The sequence below is a fragment of the Camelina sativa genome, chromosome 17 (assembly GCF_000633955.1).
Source record: "Camelina sativa cultivar DH55 chromosome 17, Cs, whole genome shotgun sequence".
Classification (NCBI taxonomy): domain Eukaryota; kingdom Viridiplantae; phylum Streptophyta; class Magnoliopsida; order Brassicales; family Brassicaceae; genus Camelina; species Camelina sativa.
Window position 1 is genome coordinate 34,470,045 of NC_025701.1, and position 23,975 is coordinate 34,494,019.

A 23,975-nucleotide genomic window follows, 5' to 3' on the forward strand; every position below is an offset into this window, starting at 1 on the left:
GGTAAAATATGTAATATTTAAAAAAATATATATATGTAATATTTTATAACAAAATCTGATGTAATTTTCTTAAAATATCGACGCTCTAAGGTAAGATAGGTAAACTGATAATACTAGAATTCTCAAGGCTTGCAAAACTAGATAATAATGATGAGAACATAACCCGGTTAACCGGAGTAAACCGACATTATCTAAGTCGAAGATAGAGTTGATATTATCTTGTCTTTGTTTATCTTAAATTAGTGGGATTGTATCTCCACTTAGTCAAATATCTTAACTGTATGTTTAGTGGGTTAGTTTCTTTCTTCTTGTGTATTTAAATATCATTGATTAGCAAATGAAGGATAGACTTGATTTGTGTGTCAACACAACTCTTTAGCTTTGAAGAGGGACCATTCTATCAGTGATATCAGACCAATTACTCTTCCTTTGAAGAGTGACCAAAATTAGCATCACTGCTAACATTTGGTATCAAAGTACTTCTATCCTTTTTGTTGACGACATTCTTTGAGAATCAGCGTTCAACAAAACACCTTCAAATTTCTATTTCATACAAAACAAAAAAAACCAAAAAAAAAAAAAGAATCAATGGAGTTCTAAGATGAAATCTATGGATCCCCTATCTTTGATGTCTACAATGATAATGAAGAACCAATATTCGATGTCTATGGTGAGGCGGATCCAGTCTCCAATGGTATGAGAGCAACATGGGACACATTGAAGAGGTCAGCCTTCGTGAAGTCCAAGATGAGTTTTAAAAGTTGAAGTTCTGTGTGGTTATAAATTCAAAGTTCTTGAAGATATAATGGATCGATTGACAGAGACGGCAACACGTGATATATCTGATGAAAAAAGATTTCTTGAATATCTTCTCAAATGAGATTACATGTCAAATGAGATTACAACGTCAAATAAAAGAAAAAAGATTTATTGAATATCTTCTCAAATGAGATTACATCTGTTTATAAAGAGATATGAAATTTGGTAACAAAACCAAGTATTAATTATTCTTGAAACTAAAAGTTAATGAAGATAGTAAGTTGAATGAAAATCCAACTCTTGGTGGTTCTCTTATTTCAAAGTGACTCTTGATCTTCATTTTCGTCACTCTTCTTTGACCACAAGAGAAAGTGATTATTTTGGGTTTTCTTAGACTTTGTATTAGGCTCAAATTAGACTAGACTTGATAGACATCATTCCCAATAGAATTTTGCATGCTCTCTTTGGTCATAAGCTCTTTGATTAACTCATTAATTGTTTTCTTGATATTCTCTCTTTGATTCCTAGGTCTAGTTTGCTGATGAGAAACAACATGGGTTGTATCATTTCTTCACCTTGGGGTTAGTAGAAACAACTTCTGGTTACCAAACATAAATCTAGAAGCTCCTAAACCAATTAGACCTAAACTTCTTTAAGTGAAGAACTAGATTGACGTCCGTTGGAAAATGAAGCTTATCCTTGTATTCCGTGGGGCAAATCTTCCTTTATTGATTTTGTTGGAAACGTAAGAGATCCATTAACATCCTCCAAGTGATTTTGTGTTGAAATTGTTGCTGAGTTGTTCTATGTGACACGATCTTTGGCTAAGACGCGAAATTGAGACTTTGATATATCTAATGAATTGAAATATCCATATTTTCACATGAATTGTAGTAAAAAAATATGAGTGCGAAAATGTTTTTGTAAAAGTTATAAAAATTGTGTATGGAAGAGGTTTGATAATTATTTTTCTTGTTAAACTAATACTTGAGAGCAGCAATGTCATTTGTTAATCTTAATTTGCCATGTATATAATAAACATAATTGAGATTTGAGAATGTTTAGGGAATTCTCGTAAATATCATTAAAATAGATTTTTTTTTTTTTTTTCTCCAAAAACAATTTCGGAAATTTTATATTGTTAACGTTTCTCTGGAATACTTTGTAAATTAATAAAATTTTGAAAAAGGAATCTTCTTCTCCCCCTTTATCCCCCAACGCTCTCATCGGCATAGAAATCTGAATTCTCTCCCATAGCCATCCATATCGACACCAGATGAAACAACAACATCACTGAGAAGAAGAGTCCTCAGCAAACCATTTCTAAATGCAAGATCTCTTCGGATCAGTTCGCCGCTCACTAGTCTTCCGTACTACCACCACCGACGATGACAACCAAGAGAACCATCCTCCGTTACCTACTCTTCTCGCCGATAAAATCACTTCCTGTATCCGTAAATCGAGAGTTTTCTCCAAACCTCAGTCGCCACCACCACTACCTCCGCCTAACTCCACCGTACTTTTGAAACCTCCGATTCGGTGGCGGAAAGGTCAGTTAATTGGCCGTGGTGCTTTCGGTACTGTGTATATGGGTATGAATCTTGATTCCGGTGAGCTTCTCGCCGTTAAACAGGTTAGTCTGAGTTTGGAATTGTAAATCTCCTTCGTCAATTTTGCTTTTACTCCTCGATTTTGAAATTAGGTTCACTTTAATGGTTCTTAATATTGGTAAATTAATGGAATCTGCAAGCTTAATCACAGATTTCTACTTCGTTTTTGGTGGTAACTCTAACGGGTTAAGATTGATTTTGGTCAGATTTTGGAATTAGGGCTTTTAGCTCTCAGATGTTCATTCCTGGACTCGTTTTGAATCTTTGAGTTGTTGTGATTTGAGTTGATCATGAGCTCATTTTAGTTGTTTCTTTCACAGGTTCTGATTGCATCCAATTGTGCATCCAAGGAGAAAACTCAGGTTCAGTAACAAGCTTACACGTTTCTTGTTTATATTGTGCGCTACATTTTCTATTTAGATTAGATGACTTTCCTATTTTGGTGAACAAAAGGCTCATATTCAGGAGCTTGAAGAGGAAGTTAAGCTACTCAAGAATCTTTCTCATCCAAATATAGTCGTAAGCATTAACGTTATTGTTTTCTTGCTAATACAACATGCCTTTTTTTGTTTGTTTTTCCTAAACTTTGGTATTCTTTTTTGGCCTTAGAGATATTTGGGTACGGTGAGGGAAGATGAAACTTTGAACATCTTGCTTGAATTTGTTCCTGGTGGATCTATATCTTCACTCTTGGAGAAATTTGGACCCTTTCCTGAATCTGTAAGTCACTATATATAAACCTCTATTGGGGTTTTCTGAAATGTTTAATGATAGTAACGTCTTTAAACTGATTGACTAAGGTTGTTCGGACATACACGAACCAACTGCTTCTTGGCTTGGAGTATCTTCACAGGCATGCCATTATGCACCGTGACATTAAGGTATCTATTTTTGCCCTTACTATGAAAGTGCTTAAAACATCTCGTATCCTGGCCCTTCTTATTTTGAGGTTCTTCTGTTCTCAGGGTGCTAATATCCTTGTGGATAATCAAGGATGCATTAAACTTGCTGATTTTGGTGCATCCAAACAGGTAGCTGAATTGGTAAGTCAATATTCGGTCTTCAACTTCTATTTCACTAAAACCATTCTGCTTCTGACTGTTGACAAAAAAAAAAACATCTGCTGCTGAGGTTTTTAACTCGTTCCTCAAACATATTCTTCATCATGATTTCTAACTAATAGACATGGATTTATCTATAGGCTACTATTTCGGGTGCCAAATCTATGAAAGGGACTCCCTATTGGATGGCTCCAGAAGTTATTCTTCAAACTGGGCATAGCTTGTAAGTATTACTTCAAACATTTTTGTAATTGCGAGATTACATGCTTTGTAGTCAACTTCATCTAATCCTATTATGTGCAGTTCTGCTGATATTTGGAGTGTAGGGTGCACAGTGATTGAAATGGTAACTGGGAAAGCTCCTTGGAGCCAGCAGTATAAAGAGGTATTTAGTTTAGTGTGCTTTGTTATTCAGTTCTATGAATAATTCTGTTTCTTGAACTTATGTGGACATATTTTCTTTTCAGATTGCTGCTATCTTCCACATTGGAACGACGAAGTCACATCCTCCAATCCCTGAAAATCTTTCCTCTGACGCTAAAGATTTTCTGCTCAAGTGTCTGCAGCAGTATGATAGTTTTGACACAAAAATTTTAAAATTAACTTCTGTCACTTCTCTTCCTTCCCGTCTTGTGGATTGCTGAAACATTGTGTCCTTTCTTTTGTAGGGAACCAAATCTGCGGCCAACCGCTTCTGAGCTGCTAAAGGTGAAATATTAACATGAGTAAATGAAATCCAATCAGGTCACATATTTTAATTCTTTTGAGACATAATGTTCTTGCTTTTCGTTCATTGGCAGCATCCATTTGTTACGGGCAAACAGAAGGAATCTGATATACTTCTTGCTTCAGTCATGGTGAGTTCAGAGTATGCAATGTATAGCATATCATCTTAGGTTTTTTGTGAAGGCATTTTGATAGGATGTCTCTTTTTGTATATATATTCTCAGGACAATTCAAGCAGTCCTCTATCATCAGATTTAACTGAGATGAAAAGCTAGTAAGTGCTGCGCTGAAGCCAAAACATTTTAGCTGAATTTCTGACTGCTGATCATTTGTTTCTTTTTCTTATAGTCAAATGTCTACAAGTGATGATGTAGGAGACATCTGTAACTTGGGTAGTCTGACTTGTACAATTGCTTTCCCTGAGAATTCAATCCAAAATAACAGTCTGTGTCTGAAAAGTAATAACGGGTATAATGAGGATGAAGATGATGATGACATGTGTTTGATTGGCGATGAGAATTTCTTGACATATAATGGGGATACTGGCCTTACTCTTGACAATAATACTGATGCCAAGAAGGTAAGCCTGTGTGTCATTGTCTTTTCTCATCTATATTCCAGATTCTTTTATGAATAATCGAATCATTGTGTAATATATTATTTCTGAAAACACAATTATAAATTATCTTTGCGCAGAGCTCTGATACCATGAGTGAGATCTCTGGTGTTTTGAAGTGCAAATTTGACGAAAAGTCTGGAAATGGAGAAACGGAGACAAAAATGTGTATGGAAGTTGACCACCCATCGTACTCAGAAGATGAAAATGAGCTGACCGAGTCAAAAATTAAATCTTTCTTAGATGAGAAGGTGACTTATGTACAATATTCTGTTTCCTCAGTGCATTTAGATCCAACTTTGAGTTTGCAAACATTAACTTGTTGGTAAAATGTCCTAATCCGTAGGCTGCAGATCTAAAGAAGTTGCAGACGCCTCTGTATGAAGAATTCTACAATGGTTTGATCACATGCACTGCCAGCTACATGGAAAGTAACACTAGTAACAATAAACGAGAGGAGACACATCGTGGTTTCTTAAAATTACCTCCGAAAAGCAAGTCTCCGAGTCAGGGCCGTATTGGTCGTTCACCTTCTAGAGCAACAGATGCAGCCTGTTGCTCCAAGAGCCCAGACAGCGGTAGCAGCTCTAGTGTGCTGAATAATAGCAATGCAAGTGCTGATGCTGAACATGAATCAAACAGCCAGAGGTAAGTCTAACAGCAACTGTTGTTCTGCTTAGATTTTAAGGCTAAACATGAATGGTTTAGATTCTTTTTCTTCATCTACTCGCCGTTTAGTAGATAGGAACCAATATCCCAGAAGGTAGTCGCATGAATGCATGTCTTAAGTCTATTATGGCCCTCCAATTTATAAATTGGGTGTCCATGGAAGCTGTTGCCAGAATGTTAATCACAAATATTTCAAAAGATTTTAGAAATTTCGTAATGAATTTTTTTTGGAAATCCACTTTGCCAAGACTTGTTTGTTCATTCTGGAAATGGGTTGTTTTGGCTTGGCAGTGTTGCATTGTCAGAGATTGAGAGGAAATGGAAGGAAGAGCTGGATCAAGAACTTGAAAGAAAGCGAAGAGGTAACTGCAATTTTCATGAACTCATTGTTGCGCGCTGCACATTTCTTCGTCTGTTCCAGCATTTTATGTCTCTCACATGACCACGTTGTTTCTAGTGGTGTATCATTTCTGGACCACAATATATGTATATAAAATCAAATTTTACTGCAGAGATCACACGGCAAGCAGGGATGGGATCATCATCCCCGAGAGACAGAAGCTTGAGTCGACATAGAGAGAAGTCGAGATTTGCATCTCCAGGCAAATGATCTGTACAAAAAGTCCAGCCAATTTTGCACTTTTGTCTCTAAGGCTCTTACTGTTTCTAAAGCTTGGCTTTTTATAATTCGATTGCTTAACTAGTATATATGATATATACCTATATATAATGTTCCTCGTATGCGCTAACTTGCAGTTTGAATATATATAGCTAAACAAGCCTAAAATATTTGCTGAAGTACAGTGTGATGTGAGAGTGTTGGAGTTGAGCCAACCACAGAGCATATAGGTTTTATAAGTTGAATTGCCAGATTTGTTTTATGTTTTGTGTTTATCTGAGTCATTTAGCTATTGGTTTACAATATATATTCGACCTTTTAACAACTTCTACAATAGACATAGGCGAATTACTTGACCTATCTACAATCACTGGATCTACAAAAACAGTAAGTGTTGTAACAAAGCCACCGTCATCTCAAAGAAATCGCATGAACATACCATTACCAGACAACTGGCACATGAAGTGCACTAGACTAAACATAGAATTTAAACCAAGATCACAATATACAGAATGCACATTGGGAACTTGAGAGTTGAGAAGTTGCATTCTTAAAGAAACTGATAAAATTGTTGCATAAAAACTATACTTACATAAGTGAAATGGATATTTTTTGTTTATAATTATATTTTTTACATTTATGCTTGCATTTAGCTAATGTAAAATAAATAAATAAAAAAATTGGCTATATAAACGAAAATATGTTTTATAGTTCTGCGAACCTTTGGTCGGCGCCGTGTGCATGCATATATCATATATGGTTGTAAACTTGTAAATGTCAAAGATGTTTTTAATCGTGCATCACACTATTAGAATCCCCCAACCATGACTATTCAATTAGTCACCTTTCAAGATAATATTTTTTTTAAGTTCTCTTGAAATTTTGAATACCTTAACATTTTCTTATATAAATCCATTTGATGAAATTGTTCTCATCATCCCACTTCAAACACCAAGAACACAAATATACGAACTAACTAAAAAGGCTATAAGGAACTCTATCTGCAATGGCGATCACAAGCACCTCCTTCGCGATTTGCCTCCTCCTCTCTTTGGCCACCATTGCCACTGCTGATTACGATGCACCCTCATCTCCTAAACCCACACTCCCACCTCCAGTTTACACTCCATCGGTTCACAAACCTCGTGTTTACACACCACCTGCCCAAAAGCCAACTCTCCCACCTCCGGTTTCCACTAAGCCAACTCTCCCACCTCCGGCTTACACTCCACCGGTTTACACTAAACCAACTCTCCCACCTCCGATTTACACCATGCCGGTCTACAAACCTACACTCTCACCTCCGGTATATACTAAGCCAACTCTCCCATCTCCGCTTTACACTCCACCGGTCATCAAAAAGTCTCCAAGCTATTCTCCTCCACGTCCATATGTACCAATACCAACCTACACTCCACCCACCAAGCCATACGTCCCAGAGATCATTAAAGCCGTTGATGGCATCATCTTATGCAAAAACAGCTACGAAACCTACCCTATTCAAGGTATAAAATACTTTAAAAATATCTTTTATAAAAAACAATTCTTTTTTATAACTTTTGACTATGTGTGTATGCATAAACCATCCTTCCTAAAAAGATTTGACCCTAAGGCATAACAGAACTTTTAAGTTACTAATTAGAAACGTTGGTTGATTAAATTTCATGTAGGAGCAAAGGCAAAGATTGTGTGTTCCGAGATGGGATCATACGGGAAAAGCAAGAACGAGGTTGTGATCTATAGCAATCCAACTGATTCTAAGGGATACTTCCACGTGGCGTTAATCCACAACAAGAACCTATCTCACTGCCGTGTCAAGCTCTACACATCTCCTATCGAGACTTGCAAGAACCCAACCAATGTCAACAAGGGCCTCACCGGAGTTCCTTTGTCGATGTACTCCGACAAAAACTTAAAGCTCTTTAACGTTGGTCCTTTCTACTTCACCGGTTCCAAGGCTGCTCCCACCACTCCCAAATACTGATCATCATCACATTACGATGAAGATGAACTTGCATGGCATATGAGGTCGCCTTAATCAATTTATTATTTGAAAATCTTTTTTTTTTTCACTTGAAAAATGTTCTTATTTGTTTGTTCCGATTTCATTTGATTCATTGCACAACCAATGCATTATATATTTCTATTTCGTATAATAAAATTCTAAGAAGAACAACAATTTGTGATTATGTATGAAAAAAATTCAATATTAATATGTATTTTATTTTTGTAGATGATAAGCTATATTGGTAAGATTTGTTATTTTTTATGGCCATTGACCAACGTCTTGTTTATCTTTGAAAACCAAAAAAAAAACAATATTTTAAATAATGTCGTTTCCTTTTCCAAATGGGGATCAAAAGAGGATCTTTGAAAAGTTTTGAAAATCAGAGAGCACGAGAACCAAAGAAAAACAGTTTTCTTGACTCTAAATTTAATGACTGAAAACTGCAATTTGCTGGTATCCACTAGAGCTGTTAAAATGGGCTGCCCATCTCCAGACCTGTCTAATATTGTCCACTAAAAATGATCGGTCCATAAACAACTATTCCCACTAATGACCTTGTTTTTATAGGTTAGCTGTCTAAGATTGATGCCACAAATTAAACACGGTATCAAATGTAGTCGCTAAATTTCCTCTGGCGTGTTTTATCACCATCAAGTTTTCTCTGGCGTATTTTATCTAGTGCTCTAACAACCACTCCTCGTTTACGAACAAGAGGCATGAACATATAGGCTTTGTGCCCACGTTGCAAACAAGAAGATGAAACTATCCTACACTCACTTTTCAGTTGCCCTTTTGCCAAAATGGTTTGGCGTCTTTCGAACACTCTTTTACTCGACGTCAATCAACTTGAACAATGCTGAAACCAACATATCAAATATTATCAATCAATCGGCTCAACAGAATATCCCACTTGTCGATTCCCTATTTCCTTTTTGTCTTTTATCTCATATTTAGACAGCTATAAATAATTCTGTCTTCAATGGTTATCACGAAAGTGCGTCCAAAACGGTGTTGTCTTCAATATCAGAGACAAAGGAGTGGGTGATACTCTAAGAACTCAGGAACCTCGGGATATTAGAAGTACACAAACGCCACCTCTCACATGGGAGACCCCATTGTTTCCTATGATGAAATGTAATTATGATGCAGGTTTTAAAAGTGTTAACCAACAACCTACTGGCGGCTAAATAATAAGAGACCATTGGAGAAATCCTGTCGTCTGGAGCGCCAACAATTTTCATAAAAATCCATTAGAAGCCACTACAAGAAATAAGAGTATTAATAGTAGTAGATAATAGCGTTTTTGATGATTCTGCTATAGTTGAGTTTCCGAGAAATTTTTCAAAAAAGACAAACGCTACGATATTGCGGAAATATTTTTTATTGGCTCGTAGAGTAACCGGGAAGGTGAAAATTTAATTGCCTCTAAAATATTTCTAAATAGTTTTAAAAAATAATTATAAAAATTATAAGATAGATTAGGTCAATTTAGTTTGGCTATCTCTGTTCTCTTCTCCTCTCTTTCTTTCTTCTTCTTCTTCTCCGACTTGAGTATATCGGCGATGTAGACGAGAAGCCGGCGATTATTATAGCCATTCTTGAAGGAGATCGAGTGCTTTTGACTCCCGTGGCTGATTCCGACGACAAAGACGATGGTTCTTCTTAATTCGAAGCCACGAGGTCTAGTTTTCTTTTCACCTGATTTGAAATCTTGTTATATGTTTCCTCATTTCAAGAGATATGTGAAATTAAAAGTAGAACAGGACTGATATTAAGCTCTTAGTTCCTTTTTAAGATTTATTCTTCAGAGATTTGGCCGATTTTGTTTTCCTTTAATTAAAATCTTGGAACTTGTTTTACCCTAGATTCAATCTATTCATAAGAACACTTCTTTAGATAAGTTGGTTAGCGTGTGAATTAGCCAAACATATAATGATCTTTAGATAAAAATTTGACCTCTGGGGATTAAGTAGAGTATGAATTTGCATCCCAAGTGTTTTGGTTAGAATCTATTAGACTTTGTGTGTTTATGTATCTGAATCTTGGAGATTGTTTATATGCAGAAAAGAGGAAGGCTGAAAGCTTAAGAAGAACAGAGCAAAGAAACGGTGAAGAAGAAGAAGAAGTCACTGGAGCTGTGGTGACTAAAGTTCAAGGACAAAGAGAGACAGGTCAATAAAAGAGATTGTGGGCTTAGAGTTGATGAAGCTTGTGATGATGATACTGTTTATGTTAGGGATGATTGTGAAGGTTTGTTAGTGGTAGATTGATAGGTGTTTGTGGTTTTTGTAAAGAATGAAATTTGTTATGTGGTTTTCTAAATATTTAATATTTATATACTTTGTATTAATTTTAATTGGTTCTTTTTATTTTTATTCCTAACAAAAACAAATAACAAAATAATTAGTAATAAATAATTCGTCATTTTTTTTAATAAATAAATTTTGAATTATTTAAAAACAAACTAATAACACAAAAATTTTGCTATCTTTGCTACAGATAACTACAAACACCTATAACGGGCAACAAAACTATAGCACACTAACAATCCGCTATTAAAAATGTCCGACCTACTATAACAGGCGATTTTAGAGCGTTTTAGGAAACACTATATTTGTGAATTTATAGCGTTTAACGGCCGCTATTAATACCCACATTTCCTGTAGTGAGCGGAGACAAAGGCTTTGCTAATAGCAATGAACAAACGTGACTTTAAGGTTATGATTCAGTCATCTTTGAGCGAGACAGTGAATTACTTTGCAAATAAGTAAATGACACTTTACAGAATAAATCCTTGTCCAATTTATTATAAGATATCAATCTCTGGGAATAAAAGTTCAATTTCGTTCAATTCAAATTCACAAGACGTAAGTGTAATCAAGTAGCTCATAGGTAAGCAAAGTTTGGATGTATAACACAAGAATCCTATCTTGATTCTGAATTTGTATCAGAATGGCTACAAATTCCTCTTTGTAATGACAATTTCTAAAGCAATATAAGTTCACTTTGAATAAAAAAAAACATGATGAGAAATGATTTTTAGATTTTTCCAAATCAATTTTAACCTAGTTTTTTAGGTAATATTGGCTGTCCAATGTCCATTATGTCCAGCCCAGTTTGTCCATGGACGATATTAGTTTTCGACCATTTAAGTCCATCTCGTTTATGGACTTGTCCATAACCCGTCCATAATGAATTGGACATGGGCTGACCATGGACACTCCGACTATTTTGACAGCTCTAGTATCCACAAAACAAGTTGAAGAGAGCACTGAGAGTAGGGATGTCAATCGGGATAGCTCGGCCCGAAACCCGTAAAGCCTGCATATGTTTTAGCCCGGCCCAAAATATTTCTGAGTCTATATTTCAAAGCCTGAACCCGACCCTAATAGGGATACAAAGCTTTTCGGGCTTATCTTACAGATCAATAATTCAAACTTATAACTTTATACGTCTTAAAAAGAAGTATTAAAGATGCACAATAAAACAAATCAATCAAACTTTTAATACCTCATCTATATTCACTACAACCAACTTAACTTTAAAGAAAATGTTTTAAACTAAACAAAATTTTATACTTTAACCAAATAAAACATATATAATTCATATAAAGTATCATAAAAAAATTAAAAGTATTATTTACAATTAAAAGTAAATATTTGATTGCAAAGTTTAAATATTGTAAACTAGGATTAATTATACTTTAATTATATATTGTTTTACAACAAAATAAAACAATATATAATTCATATACAGTATTATTTTAAAGTTTAAATATGAAAACTAGGATTAGAGTTTTAAACTTTATTTACAATAAATCATTAATCAAATATTGCAATTAAATAAAAAAATGGTAACAAAAAATGTACAAATGTATTTGTTAAAGGGATTTTCGGGCTAAGCTCGAAAAATCCTATAGCCCAAACGGGTCAAACCCAAAAAGCCCAATTTTTTATAAACATATATATTTAAGCCTGAGCCCGATATTTTCAGGACTGACCGAGTCAGCCCGCTTGTTTTGGCCCTAATTCATATGCCTAATTGAAAGTCTGATGGACTATCCAAAAACAAGTCCCAACATACTTGGTGGACACCATTTTCGTCCACCGCATCCTATGATGAAGAAGAAGATCTCTTAATAGAGAAATAATGTTTAACATGTAATAAATTGATCATTATAATTCTAATGCGAAAAATTATTGGGTTCATCCTTATGAGTGTCGTGAACCTCTCTTATTCACCTTTTTAATAGTCGATTAAAATTTACCATATAATGAGGTTATATTTAATAATATATCAAAATTAAAAACAAAACAATAAATATAATTAAGGAAACAAAATGTGGATGACATTTTATTAATGAGTTTAAATATTAGTTTGAATAAGAGTTTAGTTTAGTTTTTACAATTAAACATATATATATCGGTTTTGGTTTTTATATTAGTTAACTAACTAGCGATCTCATATTCACTAACAACCAGTACCAACAGCGGAAAATGTCAAACATTAAACCAGCAAACATTCAAAAAAAAATTCAATAAATAAATAGCTATTTATCCAATAAGATCAAAAAATAATAAACCAACATCCTAACATCATTCTAATGATCCACTCTAGCAACCTAACAGAAGTCACCATAAGTCATTTGAAAGAAATAGTATGAAAATGCAAGAATGTCATGCATACCATTACCATACAACAGACACATCAAGTGCACTGGACTAAACATAGAATTGTGATCTACAGCTACTATATACCGATGCAAATAAACATATGGAATTTGACATATACTAAACATATAATTGAAATATAGATCACAATATATATACAATAGAACCTCTATAAATTAATACTAGCTATAAATTAATAGATTCTTTCAGTCCCGAGTTGGAACAGTGTAAAAACTGACATATTTCGATAAAATAATAAAATAATAATTTTTTTTGAAAATACTAGATAAAAATATGGTCCCATCAATATCATAAATTAATAATCAAATAAACTAATATATATATATATATATATATATATATCTAAAAAATATAGTGAAATATGACTCTATTGTTGTTTGACTATTATTTAATTTACATTCTTGTTAGAACTCATTTCTAATCTTTTCATTATTGTATTCTCAAATTGCATCCAAAAATTATGAAAAGTCTTAGATTTGATCATTGCTTTTAGTAACTGGTTCTAAAGGTATCACAATATCTTCTTCGACTTCATCATTACTATGAAGGATAATACTAGCAATTTCTTCTAAATTCTAAACTTCTAACATTTATCATTTTTACCTAGATAATCTACTACACAGTTGACATTTATCCTATTACGATACCAAATATTATAAATTTTAAAAAATCTTTTAAAATGTAAATAATAACAAAAGTTTCTTATTTTATAATAGAAAACATTTCAAAATTATGAAAATGAGAAAATTTCTTCATAAATTAATAAAAATTTAAAATTTTATTAATTTATCAATAAATAAATAAGAATTAATTTATCGATAAATTAAAACCTCTATAAATTAATAAAAAATGTCATTGTCTCGACCTTATTAATTTATAAAAGTTTTACTGTAGCTGCACATTGTGAACTTAAGGAAGTTGCATTCTTAAAATACACTGATAAAATTGTTGCATAGAAACATAATTCATATCACACTACTTAACTCAAACATCATTTGTGAAGAAACTATACTTACATAAGTGAAATGGATCATTTTTGTTTATAATTATATTTTTACATTTATGCTTGCATTTAGCTATTGTAAAATAAATAAATAAAAAAAATTGGCTATATAAACGAAAATCTGTTTTATAGTTCTCTGTACCTTTGGTCGGCGCCGTGTGCATGGTTGTAAACTTGTAAACGGCAAAGATGTTTTTAATCGTGCATCACACTATTAGAATCCCCCAACCATGACTATCCAATTAGTCACCTTTCAAGATAATATTTTTTTTAAGTTCTCTTGAAATTTTGTGTACCTTAATAGTTTCCTATAAAAATCCATTTGATGAAATTGTTCTCAACATCCCACTTCAAATATCAAGAACACAATTTACGAACTAACTAAAAGGCTATCTGCAATGGCGATCACAAGCACCTCCTTCGCCATTTGCCTCCTCCTCTCTTTGGCCACCATTGCCACTGCTGATTACGATGCACCCTCATCTCCTAAACCCACACTCCCACCTCCAGTTTACACTCCATCGGTTCACAAACCTCGTGTTTACACACCACCTGCCCAAAAGCCAACTCTCCCACCTCCGGTTTCCACTAAGCCAACTCTCCCACCTCCGGCTTACACTCCACCGGTTTACACTAAACCAACTCTCCCACCTCCGGTTTACACCATGCCGGTCTACAAACCTACACTCTCACCTCCAGTATATACTAAGCCAACTCTCCCATCTCCGCTTTACACTCCACCGGTCTACAAAAAGTCTCCAAGCTATTCTCCTCCACGTCCATATGTACCAATACCAACCTACACTCCACCCACCAAGCCATACGTCCCAGAGATCATTAAAGCCGTTGATGGCATCATCTTATGCAAAAACAGCTACGAAACCTACCCTATTCAAGGTATAAAATACTTTAAAAATATCTTTTATAAAAAACAATTCTTTTTTATAACTTTTGACTATGTGTGTATGCATAAACCATCCTTCCTAAAAAGATTTGACCCTAAGGCATAACAGAACTTTTAAGTTACTAATTAGAAACGTTGGTTGATTAAATTTCATGTAGGAGCAAAGGCAAAGATTGTGTGTTCCGAGATGGGATCATACGGGAAAAGCAAGAACGAGGTTGTGATCTATAGCAATCCAACTGATTCTAAGGGATACTTCCACGTGGCGTTAACCCACAACAAGAACCTATCTCACTGCCGTGTCAAGCTCTACACATCTCCTATCGAGACTTGCAAAAACCCAACCAATGTCAACAAGGGCCTCACCGGAGTTCCTTTGTCGATGTACTCCGACAAGAACTTCAAGCTCTTTAACGTTGGTCCTTTCTACTTCACCGGTCCCAAGACTGCTCCCACCACTCCCAAATACTGATCGTCATCACATTACTATGAAGTTGATGAACTTGCATGGCGTATGAGGTCTCTTTAATTAATTTATTATTTGAAAATCCTTTTTCTCTTGGAAACGTTCTTATTTGTTTGTTCCAGTATCATTTGATTCATTGCACAGCCAATGCATTATATATTTCTATTTCATATAATAAAATTGTAAGAACAACAATCTCAAATTTATATATGAAAAATTCAATATTAATATGTATTTTATTTTTGTTAAGCTATATTTGTACAATTTATTATTGTTGATGGTCATTGCGTCAACGTCTTGTTTATCTTTAAAACCCAAACAAACAATATTTTAGCAGCTAGTCTCATGCTCCTGTCAAGTTTTATATATATCATGAACCGAGCAGCAAGTAACGCTTGAAACAAAAACCCATCAAAAATAAATTTAGTAGGAATATATTCTACATAAAGCCAATACATAAATTGAAAGATTGATCAATAAACAATGATCCTTCTCAAATAACACCAACTAAATCTAGAGCTACACGAAGAAGAAGTAATCAGTAGACATAAGATTATTCGAAAATCATATTCCTATTTAATTTATGAGGAATATGAAAAGCAGAGTCACGAAACATATAGCTTGCGTACCCGCTGATAATTTAGTTTTTTTTTTCAAAATAATGTCGTTTCCTTTACAAATGGGGATAAAAAAGTATCCTTGAAAACTTAAAGTTCTGAAAATCATAGAGCCGAGAAGTAAACAAAAAAAGTTTTCTTGACCCACATCTGAATTAATGACTGAAAACTGCAATTTGCTGGTAGGCTTATCCACAAGACCACAACCAATTCTAATCCATTCTTCTTGAAACCGTAAAAAACAGATATCTAAATTTGATTTATGAAAAGATGATGATGCAACTGAAATTTAAAAGAAGAAAAGTCATATGAAAAACCTAAATTTGCTTATAACACTTGAATATGCCGTGAAGTAGTCAACACTTAGCTTGGGCGCTTCAGCAAGTCCTCTCTTTGAAGACACATGCCCAACCATCTCTTACAAAATTCAAAGATCACATTGACTTTTGTATTCAAACGTACGCTTTTTCTCTTCAAGCGTTACTAAAGATACGAAGATACGATGGTTGCAATCTTTTATTTAGTCCCATAGCTCTTTAGCGATTGTTGTTCTTTAGCGTTTGATCAAATTTTTCTAGTTTTTTTATCAGCTTTCTTTTCCACCATTTAGCTACATTAGTTGTAAAACGTTTATTTTACTTTTAAATATAATTTAACATTAAATTCGAAAAAGAATGCGAAAAAATGGTAAGTAATTGCTGAAACTTTATTGTTTCTAATGCAGGTGGACTTACGAAAAATAGAGCATTATTATTACAGAAAGGTGGTGAGTAATTGTATAAAACTGATGTTTCACAATTTGAACAAATAGGTAGGATGCATGTTTGTGCAATTTGAGAGAGAGAGTTAAAAGAAAAACCTTACTTTATTATATAAAATATAGTTTTCAATCATATATTGAGACAAGCCTGATGGTATTTTGTGTCTTCATCATCCAACAACTTCGGTGGCTTCAACAGCGAGATAAAGGAGCTTCTCCATATGCAATGTCATCTCCATGAGACTTTGAAGTCGGGTCTTCGTTTTTCCCGATCAAATTATTTACTCTGGTTGTTTGGTCGAAACAAATCATAGCTTCATAGTTGGCAGCCGTTGGAGATTCTTCGAGTTCTAATGAAGCAGTATCCTTTGAGAGACATTACAATTGAAAAGTATGCATCTTGGCACTCCTTGAACTGTTCCTTTAGAGCCGGTACCTTTTATGCTGCTCTATCAGCAGATTCCATCAACAACTTGGCATATGGTACGCCAATACCGCAGATCACGACTCTTGCAAGTGGGATCTATAGATGAAAAGATTGTTAAATATACAATGTGCCATAAATATTTCTACATATTTGACAGACGCAAACATAATTGCATTTGTGATGATCACAGTATAGATATTTTGTTTGCTAAGTTGTGAAGAGTATTTCCACAACTTTTTTTTATTAATTCACCACATTCATCATTTAAAGTTTTGATTTTGCTATATCCTATATGCATGTTTAGATATAGTTGATATATAACACATACACATTCAAAATTACAATTCACAACCCTTACATGTAAAGCATGATAAAACATAAAATCAAAATATGCAATTCAAAAAGTAAATATTTGATAAAAACATAAACACAAAAAAACTAATATGTTGGGTTAGATATTAGTACCAAGTCAGTGGCGGAAACCGTAAGCGGAAAAGCCATCAACTTTTGCAAACAAAAGGCTTTGTCTTTGATATATTCCATTTGGCATAATATATCGATTGTATTTTGTTGAGTTCAGGGCTGGAGCTGAAACTACAATAAATTGTAGCTAAACTACGACTGAAACGACGAAAAAACAATGAGATGAAGAAAAACATTCCCTCTAGCGCTATAGTAGTCAAATTGTGAATTTGATGTTTTGCATTTACTTTATAAGTACTTGTCGAAGGTGTTGGAGAAAAAGGCAAACAACTGGATTGATTTATAGTTTTTTAGAGCATTTGTCTTTTTTAAGGAAACGGGCAGCAAAGATGAAACCACCCAAACCGTTTTTTTTTATAATAAATATTCATAATAATAATAAATAGACTACAACTAGTGGTTTCATACCCACTAACCACAATCACAATCAACAGCAGAATAACAAATACCAATATCTAATAATAGTTAAATAACCAATATTTCAAATATAACCAATAACCAATAACCAAACAACAGGGAATAGAACCAGCAACCTAGCAATGTTTCTAATGACCCAACTCTAGCAACCTAGCAATGCCAGACAACAACCAATCGGGTCCCTAGAACATCCTCTTCTTCATCGCCTTGATTCTACGATCACACTTTGCCTTTACCTGCACCACAAACACAGATTGAAATGCATGAGTATTTGATAAACACTCAGTGAGGCAATCCTTTCATCTACTGGGCTATACACACAAGCACCAGTGATTCCAATGTTCCAAACAAACAACAAACAAAACATACAAACCAGGAAAAACAAACATCATCTCGCTGGAAAGGAGGTGTTGACCGACACCAGCCAAATGTCGACCGACACTGGCCTTGGTTTCAACCGACCCCACAATGTCGATCGATGCCGTTTTGCTGGTGTTGATCGACACTCCCTCTGCAACCGCGATCCACTCGAAGCCGAGAGTCGAATCTCGCTCCCAACCTCCTCCACATCGCCCAATACTCAAAACCCAAGCCATATACGTCCATAGAAACCTGTAGCAACCAATCCCAGCAAGAAAAACACACAAAAGAACCACAAACAAGCAAGAACAAGGAAATCAAATGCTTAGATTAGCCATGGTCATGCACTCACCTCTTTGCAGGAAGTTCCTGAACCACAACAACGAATCCAACCCTCCTAGCAAGCCTTTAACTCATTCCTAGACTTGGATCTCTCAAGAAACAGCAAGGAATTTCACCAATCTCTCTCAAAAGCTCAAGAACAATGCTCTTCTCCCTTTTCTCTCAAAAAAAACAAAGCGGCGACAACATAAACTTCTAAAACCCTTCTTGCGTCGACAAACACTTAAGTAACCCGGTTCAATGGTTTCCCAAAACCAAACCGAACCAAATCGATCAAAAACTCAATCTGGTCGAACCAGAAAAACATTGGTGTCGACCGACACCACCATGGGTGTCGATCGACACCCACCCCCAAAACGCAGAGTTTTGGTTCGCGGGTGTTACAAAAGACTTCCCATGATTTATTGAAATAGACTAAGGTTGTTACAAAAGGCAGAGTTTTCGTTTTGTTTGAATGTGATAGTAGAATCTAAAGTTTGCAGAGTTCCTTCTTCTTCTTGTTGTGCATAGTGGGTGATAGCTTTCTCGTTTTTCGTCGGTTTCGTTTTTGAGATTGGTGTTTCTTCGAGAAGTTAAGCCTCACTCCTCGCGTTTTGAAGACTTTTAGTTTGACGTTCATGGGCGTATCAATGTCATTGTCGCTTCCGGAAATGAGTGGCCTTGCTTGCCATGTTATGAAGTCCTTGGTTCTTGGTTACGAGAAATTGGCTCTTATCGTGTTAGGAGGTGGTTGATGTTATTCTTGAGTTGGTCGTGGGCATCTTTGGTAAATCTCATCCGTTTGTGCGTTAAAAGAAGAGATTCTTTGCTCTCTTGGTTCTATTGTTTCCTTTGAGGTTTTTTGGCCAGTTGCTTGTGCTTTTAGATTAAGGTTGTTGTCTCCTTTCCTTTTTGTTATCAAATGCTGCTGTTATGTATAATTTACATAATTTCCGGGGAATCTTGTTTTCCTCCGGCCTTTGTCTCTGGGAACATTTTTGTAGTTCGCCAACTTAAACGTCACATCTTTTGGGTGTAGTATTCTACCTTGTATCCTAGCTTGGTTGAACCAAGTTTATCGATAACATCAATTGACAAAAAAAAAAAAAAAAAAAAAAATTNAAGAACAACTATAACCCCACAATTGCAAAGACTAGGAACAAAATTTAAGCTTAAGGCAACAGAACAGAAGGAATCAAAAAGTTGTTCCTCTGTTTGTGTCACGTCATCATCTTTAAACACGCTCCTTGAGTGATGTTTCTCTTTATCACTTTTGCAGTAAAGTCTGCCCTTGTATTATAATCATCTTTCTCTCTCACACTCACCCCCAAGCTTTCTCCTTTTTTTCTTTCTAATGGCGATTATCACAGAAGAAGAAGAAGAAGAAGATACAAAAACTCTAATTCCACCGAAAGACTCTGACTTTTCGAAATCTGAATCGACTGTGAAGAAGAAGAACCCTAAACCCCAATCTCAAAACCCTTTCCCATTTTGGTTCTACTTTACACTCATCTTCTCACTCGCCACTATCATCTTCACATCTCTCTCTCTCTTCTCATCTCACAACGATCCAAGATCTTGGTTTCTCTCACTCCCACCAGCTCTTCGCCAACATTACTCAGATGGACGAACAATCAAAGTCCAAGTAAACCCAGACGAGTCACCAATCGAAGTCTTTGTATCTGAATCAGGTTCGGTTCATACAGAGAACGTTGTAATCGTTCATGGGTTAGGTCTTAGTTCGTTTGCTTTTAAGGAAGTGATTCAGTCTCTTGGATCAAAAGGGGTTCATGGCGTTGCTGTTGATTTGCCTGGGAATGGTTTCTCTGATAAGTCAATGGTAGTGATAGGTGGAGGAGATAGAGAGATTGGGTTTGTGGCTAGAGTTAAGGAAGTTTATGGTTTGATCCAAGAGAAAGGTGTGTTTTGGGCGTTTGATCAGATGGTTGAAACTGGAGATTTGCCTTATGAGGAGATTATCAAGCTTCAAAATTCGAAAAGGAGAAGCTTGAAAGCTATTGAATTAGGGAGTGAAGAAACAGCTAGAGTTTTAGGTCAAGTCATTGATACTTTGGGTTTAGCTCCTATGCATTTGGTTCTTCATGATTCAGCTTTAGGGTTGGCTTCTAATTGGGTTTCTGAGAATTACCAGAGTGTTCGAAGTTTAACTCTTATTGACTCTAGTATCAGTCCAGCTTTGCCGTTGTGGATTTTGAATGTACCAGGGGTTCGAGAGGTTTTGTTAGGGTTTTCGTTTGGTTTTCAGAAGCTAGTGAGTTTCAGGTGCTCAAAGGAGATGACTTTATCGCAAGTTGAAGCTCATAGGATACTTTTGAAGGGAAGGAATGGGAGGGAAGCTGTTGTTGCTTCGTTAAAGAAGTTGAACCATAGCTTTGACATTGGACAATGGGGAAATTCAGATGGGATTAGTGGTATCCCGATGCAAGTGATTTGGTCTAGAGAAGGGTCTAAAGAATGGAGCGAGGAGGGCCAATGTGTAGCTAAGTCTCTTCCAAAAGCAAAGTTTTTCACACACTCAGGGAGCCGGTGGCCTCAGGTTAGAGATTCTTTGGACTTTTAAAGTTAGTTCAGCTTTTTTGAATTTGTCAAAGCTGAAGGTTTTGTGTTTATACTAAAATAAAAAGTTCTACCGAATCAATCTCTAGTATTTAAATGAGTAAGGTTATAACCATATCCAGTTTCAAAATTTAGAGTGTCGTAATCAACTATAGTTGAGATTGTTCAAATCTGAATGTTCTCTTGGTCTTGTACATACTTCTTTTTACCAGTAGTTTGGATCTTTACCATCCTGCTCTCTAGTCCGATAGTAGCAGAGCATCTTTAGCTCTATAGCCTGTCTTTTAGTGTTGCTTGACTTGTTTGAAGAACACAAACTTGTGAGTTTTACGTTCATCCAATACACTGGTTGAATTTTTTAGTTATAAAATAAAAATGGCACATTAATCTGAAATTGCGACGTTTTCGATTAGATGTAGAGTTCTTACTGGCACTTGTATCACTGAAGGGTGTATATCTGAGAGTATTCACACAAACTCAATATTGGTTTCCGTAGTGATTTTTTCGAGTTTGAGTCCTTAAAACTTGTGGTCACTTGGATGATGCAGGAAAGCAAATCCGTCGAGCTTGCAGATTACATTTCTGAATTTGTCTCTCAGCTCCCAAGATCCACCAGAAGGGTTACTGAAGAACCTATCCCGGAGAAAGTACAGAAACTGTTAGAAGAAGCAAAGGCTGGTGGTGACCATGACCATCATCATGGCCACGGGCATGCCCATGCTGGTTACACGGATGCTTACGGTCTTGGTGAAGAAATGACTACTTGATAAGTTGATATGCCTTTTGGAGTTCTTGTTGCTTGTTATTATTATACCATGTAAACTTTTAAGACTATTGAGATGTTTTTTTTTGTTATTGGTTTAAATACTACAAGATATGAATCTGTGTGTTTTTTTGTAAGTCAACAAATTTCAATAGAAATTTTCTCTTACATTTTTTTTACTTCTAGAGTTCTTATGTCTATGGGTCGGTTCCGATTAGTGAGTCCTTAAACATATAAAACACAAACAAACCAAATTAGGAACGATCGCCCGCAACGTGTATATGTTATTTGGTTATGGTGCACAAACTAGTTGTCCATGTTTTGGCCTATTTCTACCTTATCGGCCATATTAATTACTATACATCTTATTATTAAATGCCTATGTACGTTTTCATTTCATGTTGATGCTTTGGCGTTACAATCAACTAATAAATAATCTTAATTCTGAATGAAATTATGAAAATCATCATCTACTGTGTTCTCGAGGCTTGTGTCAGAATATTTTGGCCTTCGATAGTGGTGGATTCAACATTAGTGATTTACATTACCTTAATATTTTACCAAATTAATTAAAGGTTATAATGATTTACATTACCTTAATATTTTACCAAATTAATTAAAGGTTATAATTTGTGAGAAGCGATGTGAGCACAACACGTAACCGCAATTAACTAATACTTCCTCTGTCTCACAAAGATTGATGTTTTGACACTTTCACACATATTAAGAAAATTTTTAGTTTTTATTTATAAATTAATTTATAATTACTTTTTGGTACAAAGACAAAATATAAACCAATAACAATTCAAAAAATTTAAATATTTTCAATGATTACTTCTTGAAGTTTACAAAACATCAATCTTGGTGGGACAAAAAAATATCCCAAAACATCAATCTTTGTGAGATAGAGGGAGTATTGTTTATCAAATAATTGACATTGGATTTAATAGTAATAATAATAATAATTAATAACAATAAAACTCAACTTTTCTATTTATATAAATTATCATATCTAAACCTTTTTATCATATTTAAACTTTAATATTTTGCTGAACTGTTAGATTTCTTACTATAATTATAGTACCTACTAATATTTATATTTACAGTACGTACTAATATTTTGTTGCGTTAATTTTTTAATATTTTGTTGCCTTAACTACTTAGTACGTACTATAAATACAATTTTTTCTACATCAAAAAATTTTCAAATAATTTTCCAAGGATCTTTTTTATTAAGTTACCGTTTGTACGTGACACATGTATAATATATTGGTTCATGAGAGGCTATAAATTGGAGAACAATATTACCATCATAAAACATCTTTCTTGGTCGAAGTCCCTTAGCAAATTTTTATTCATTTTGATTATTCCTCCAAATGTTCAAACCCGATTATAAACTTATAGTATCTACAAGGATGAAGTTGGTGGTTTTCTTCTCGCTCGTGCTCATGTTTTCATTGTGTTCTTCGGGTAAATCACAAGTTAAATTAATAAAATCGCTAATGAATTATATAACACATTGGTTAAGTTTAAAGAATAACAGTTTAGAAATGTCAAAAGTTGTTATTTGATTTTCAAAAAATATTTGTTTACATAGTGGTAACTGGTAAGGATTAATAGCCAAGACATAGTCTTATTCTTACGAATTTCACACCTAATGACCTGAAGTTTAATATTCTTTATGATAAGATGTTTTAGCCAAAAGAAAAGTATTTTATTTTAGTGATCTTCAACATTTTTTATGCAAAAGTAATGAATTATTTCTATTTTATAAATTGTATATTTCAGTTTATTTTTTCATTGGTTAAATAATGTTTATATAGATAATAAATTATGTTTTTTTAAAAATGAATTCTTTACACGTGTATATATGAAAATCTTAAACATTAGATATAAAATGATATAAAGGGGAGCAATATGTTTCTCTTTTGTCATAACGGATCTACGTTAGGAATTTAAGAAATTTTCAATTGATTACTAATTAGTAATTTCACCTGGCTCATTTCGAAAAAGTGCCCCATATAATATCATAGTGTCTACAAGTTTTTCAGTTTATTATTACACCTCTTATTAATAAAACCAATGTTTAAGAATACATATTGTATATTTTGTTCCTTA

General features: G+C 34.5%; 6 protein-coding genes and 1 long non-coding RNA gene across 7 annotated transcripts; 6 read left to right on the top strand and 1 right to left on the bottom strand.

Annotated features, from left to right (window-relative positions):
* On the top strand, positions 1,934-6,322 carry LOC104758937 (mitogen-activated protein kinase kinase kinase 2). Its single transcript, XM_010481908.2, has 17 exons — positions 1,934-2,392; positions 2,690-2,731; positions 2,823-2,888; positions 2,979-3,089; positions 3,170-3,250; positions 3,335-3,412; positions 3,571-3,653; positions 3,734-3,815; positions 3,898-3,998; positions 4,099-4,138; positions 4,231-4,287; positions 4,381-4,430; positions 4,505-4,736; positions 4,853-5,023; positions 5,119-5,420; positions 5,733-5,803; positions 5,954-6,322. The coding sequence occupies exons 1-17, from the start codon at positions 2,087-2,089 to the stop codon at positions 6,049-6,051; spliced, it is 1,971 nt and encodes a 656-aa protein (XP_010480210.1). The 5' UTR covers positions 1,934-2,086; the 3' UTR covers positions 6,052-6,322.
* On the top strand, positions 7,004-8,292 carry LOC104758941 (proline-rich protein 1-like). The gene is made up of 2 exons (XM_010481910.2): positions 7,004-7,565; positions 7,731-8,292. The coding sequence occupies exons 1-2, from the start codon at positions 7,067-7,069 to the stop codon at positions 8,042-8,044; spliced, it is 813 nt and encodes a 270-aa protein (XP_010480212.1). The 5' UTR covers positions 7,004-7,066; the 3' UTR covers positions 8,045-8,292.
* On the top strand, positions 9,516-10,439 carry LOC104758940. Its single transcript, XR_762794.2, has 2 exons — positions 9,516-9,748; positions 10,132-10,439. It is a non-coding gene; the product is annotated as an uncharacterized LOC104758940 (long non-coding RNA).
* Positions 14,120-15,410, top strand: LOC104758938 (proline-rich protein 1-like). Its single transcript, XM_010481909.1, has 2 exons — positions 14,120-14,659; positions 14,825-15,410. The coding sequence occupies exons 1-2, from the start codon at positions 14,161-14,163 to the stop codon at positions 15,136-15,138; spliced, it is 813 nt and encodes a 270-aa protein (XP_010480211.1). The 5' UTR covers positions 14,120-14,160; the 3' UTR covers positions 15,139-15,410.
* LOC104760067 lies at positions 16,680-19,157 on the bottom strand. Its single transcript, XM_010482916.1, is given in 6 exon segments — positions 16,680-16,752; positions 16,754-16,872; positions 16,874-17,032; positions 17,402-17,497; positions 17,499-17,546; positions 19,152-19,157. Coding segments are annotated over 6 exon segments (501 nt in total).
* Positions 19,213-19,403, top strand: LOC109129994. Its single transcript, XM_019239072.1, is given in 2 exon segments — positions 19,213-19,304; positions 19,388-19,403. Coding segments are annotated over 2 exon segments (108 nt in total).
* LOC104758942 (protein AUXIN RESPONSE 4) lies at positions 19,690-22,003 on the top strand. Its single transcript, XM_010481911.2, has 2 exons — positions 19,690-21,074; positions 21,643-22,003. The coding sequence occupies exons 1-2, from the start codon at positions 19,872-19,874 to the stop codon at positions 21,859-21,861; spliced, it is 1,422 nt and encodes a 473-aa protein (XP_010480213.1). The 5' UTR covers positions 19,690-19,871; the 3' UTR covers positions 21,862-22,003.

What these genes read in the sequence shown, in the direction of transcription:
- LOC104758937 (XM_010481908.2), top strand. Translation starts at nt 2,087, where the DNA reads ATGCAAGATCTCTTCGGATCAGTTCGCCGCTCACTAGTCTTCCGTACT. An exon ending in GGAGCCAGCAGTATAAAGAG is followed by an intron (nt 3,816 to 3,897) that starts GTATTTAGTTTA and finishes TTTTCTTTTCAG; the next exon opens with ATTGCTGCTATCTTCCACAT. An exon ending in AATCTTTCTTAGATGAGAAG is followed by an intron (nt 5,024 to 5,118) that starts GTGACTTATGTA and finishes CCTAATCCGTAG; the next exon opens with GCTGCAGATCTAAAGAAGTT.
- LOC104758941 (XM_010481910.2), top strand. Translation starts at nt 7,067, where the DNA reads ATGGCGATCACAAGCACCTCCTTCGCGATTTGCCTCCTCCTCTCTTTG. An exon ending in CGAAACCTACCCTATTCAAG is followed by an intron (nt 7,566 to 7,730) that starts GTATAAAATACT and finishes AATTTCATGTAG; the next exon opens with GAGCAAAGGCAAAGATTGTG.
- LOC104758938 (XM_010481909.1), top strand. Translation starts at nt 14,161, where the DNA reads ATGGCGATCACAAGCACCTCCTTCGCCATTTGCCTCCTCCTCTCTTTG. An exon ending in CGAAACCTACCCTATTCAAG is followed by an intron (nt 14,660 to 14,824) that starts GTATAAAATACT and finishes AATTTCATGTAG; the next exon opens with GAGCAAAGGCAAAGATTGTG.
- LOC104758942 (XM_010481911.2), top strand. Translation starts at nt 19,872, where the DNA reads ATGGCGATTATCACAGAAGAAGAAGAAGAAGAAGATACAAAAACTCTA. An exon ending in CAGGGAGCCGGTGGCCTCAG is followed by an intron (nt 21,075 to 21,642) that starts GTTAGAGATTCT and finishes TGGATGATGCAG; the next exon opens with GAAAGCAAATCCGTCGAGCT.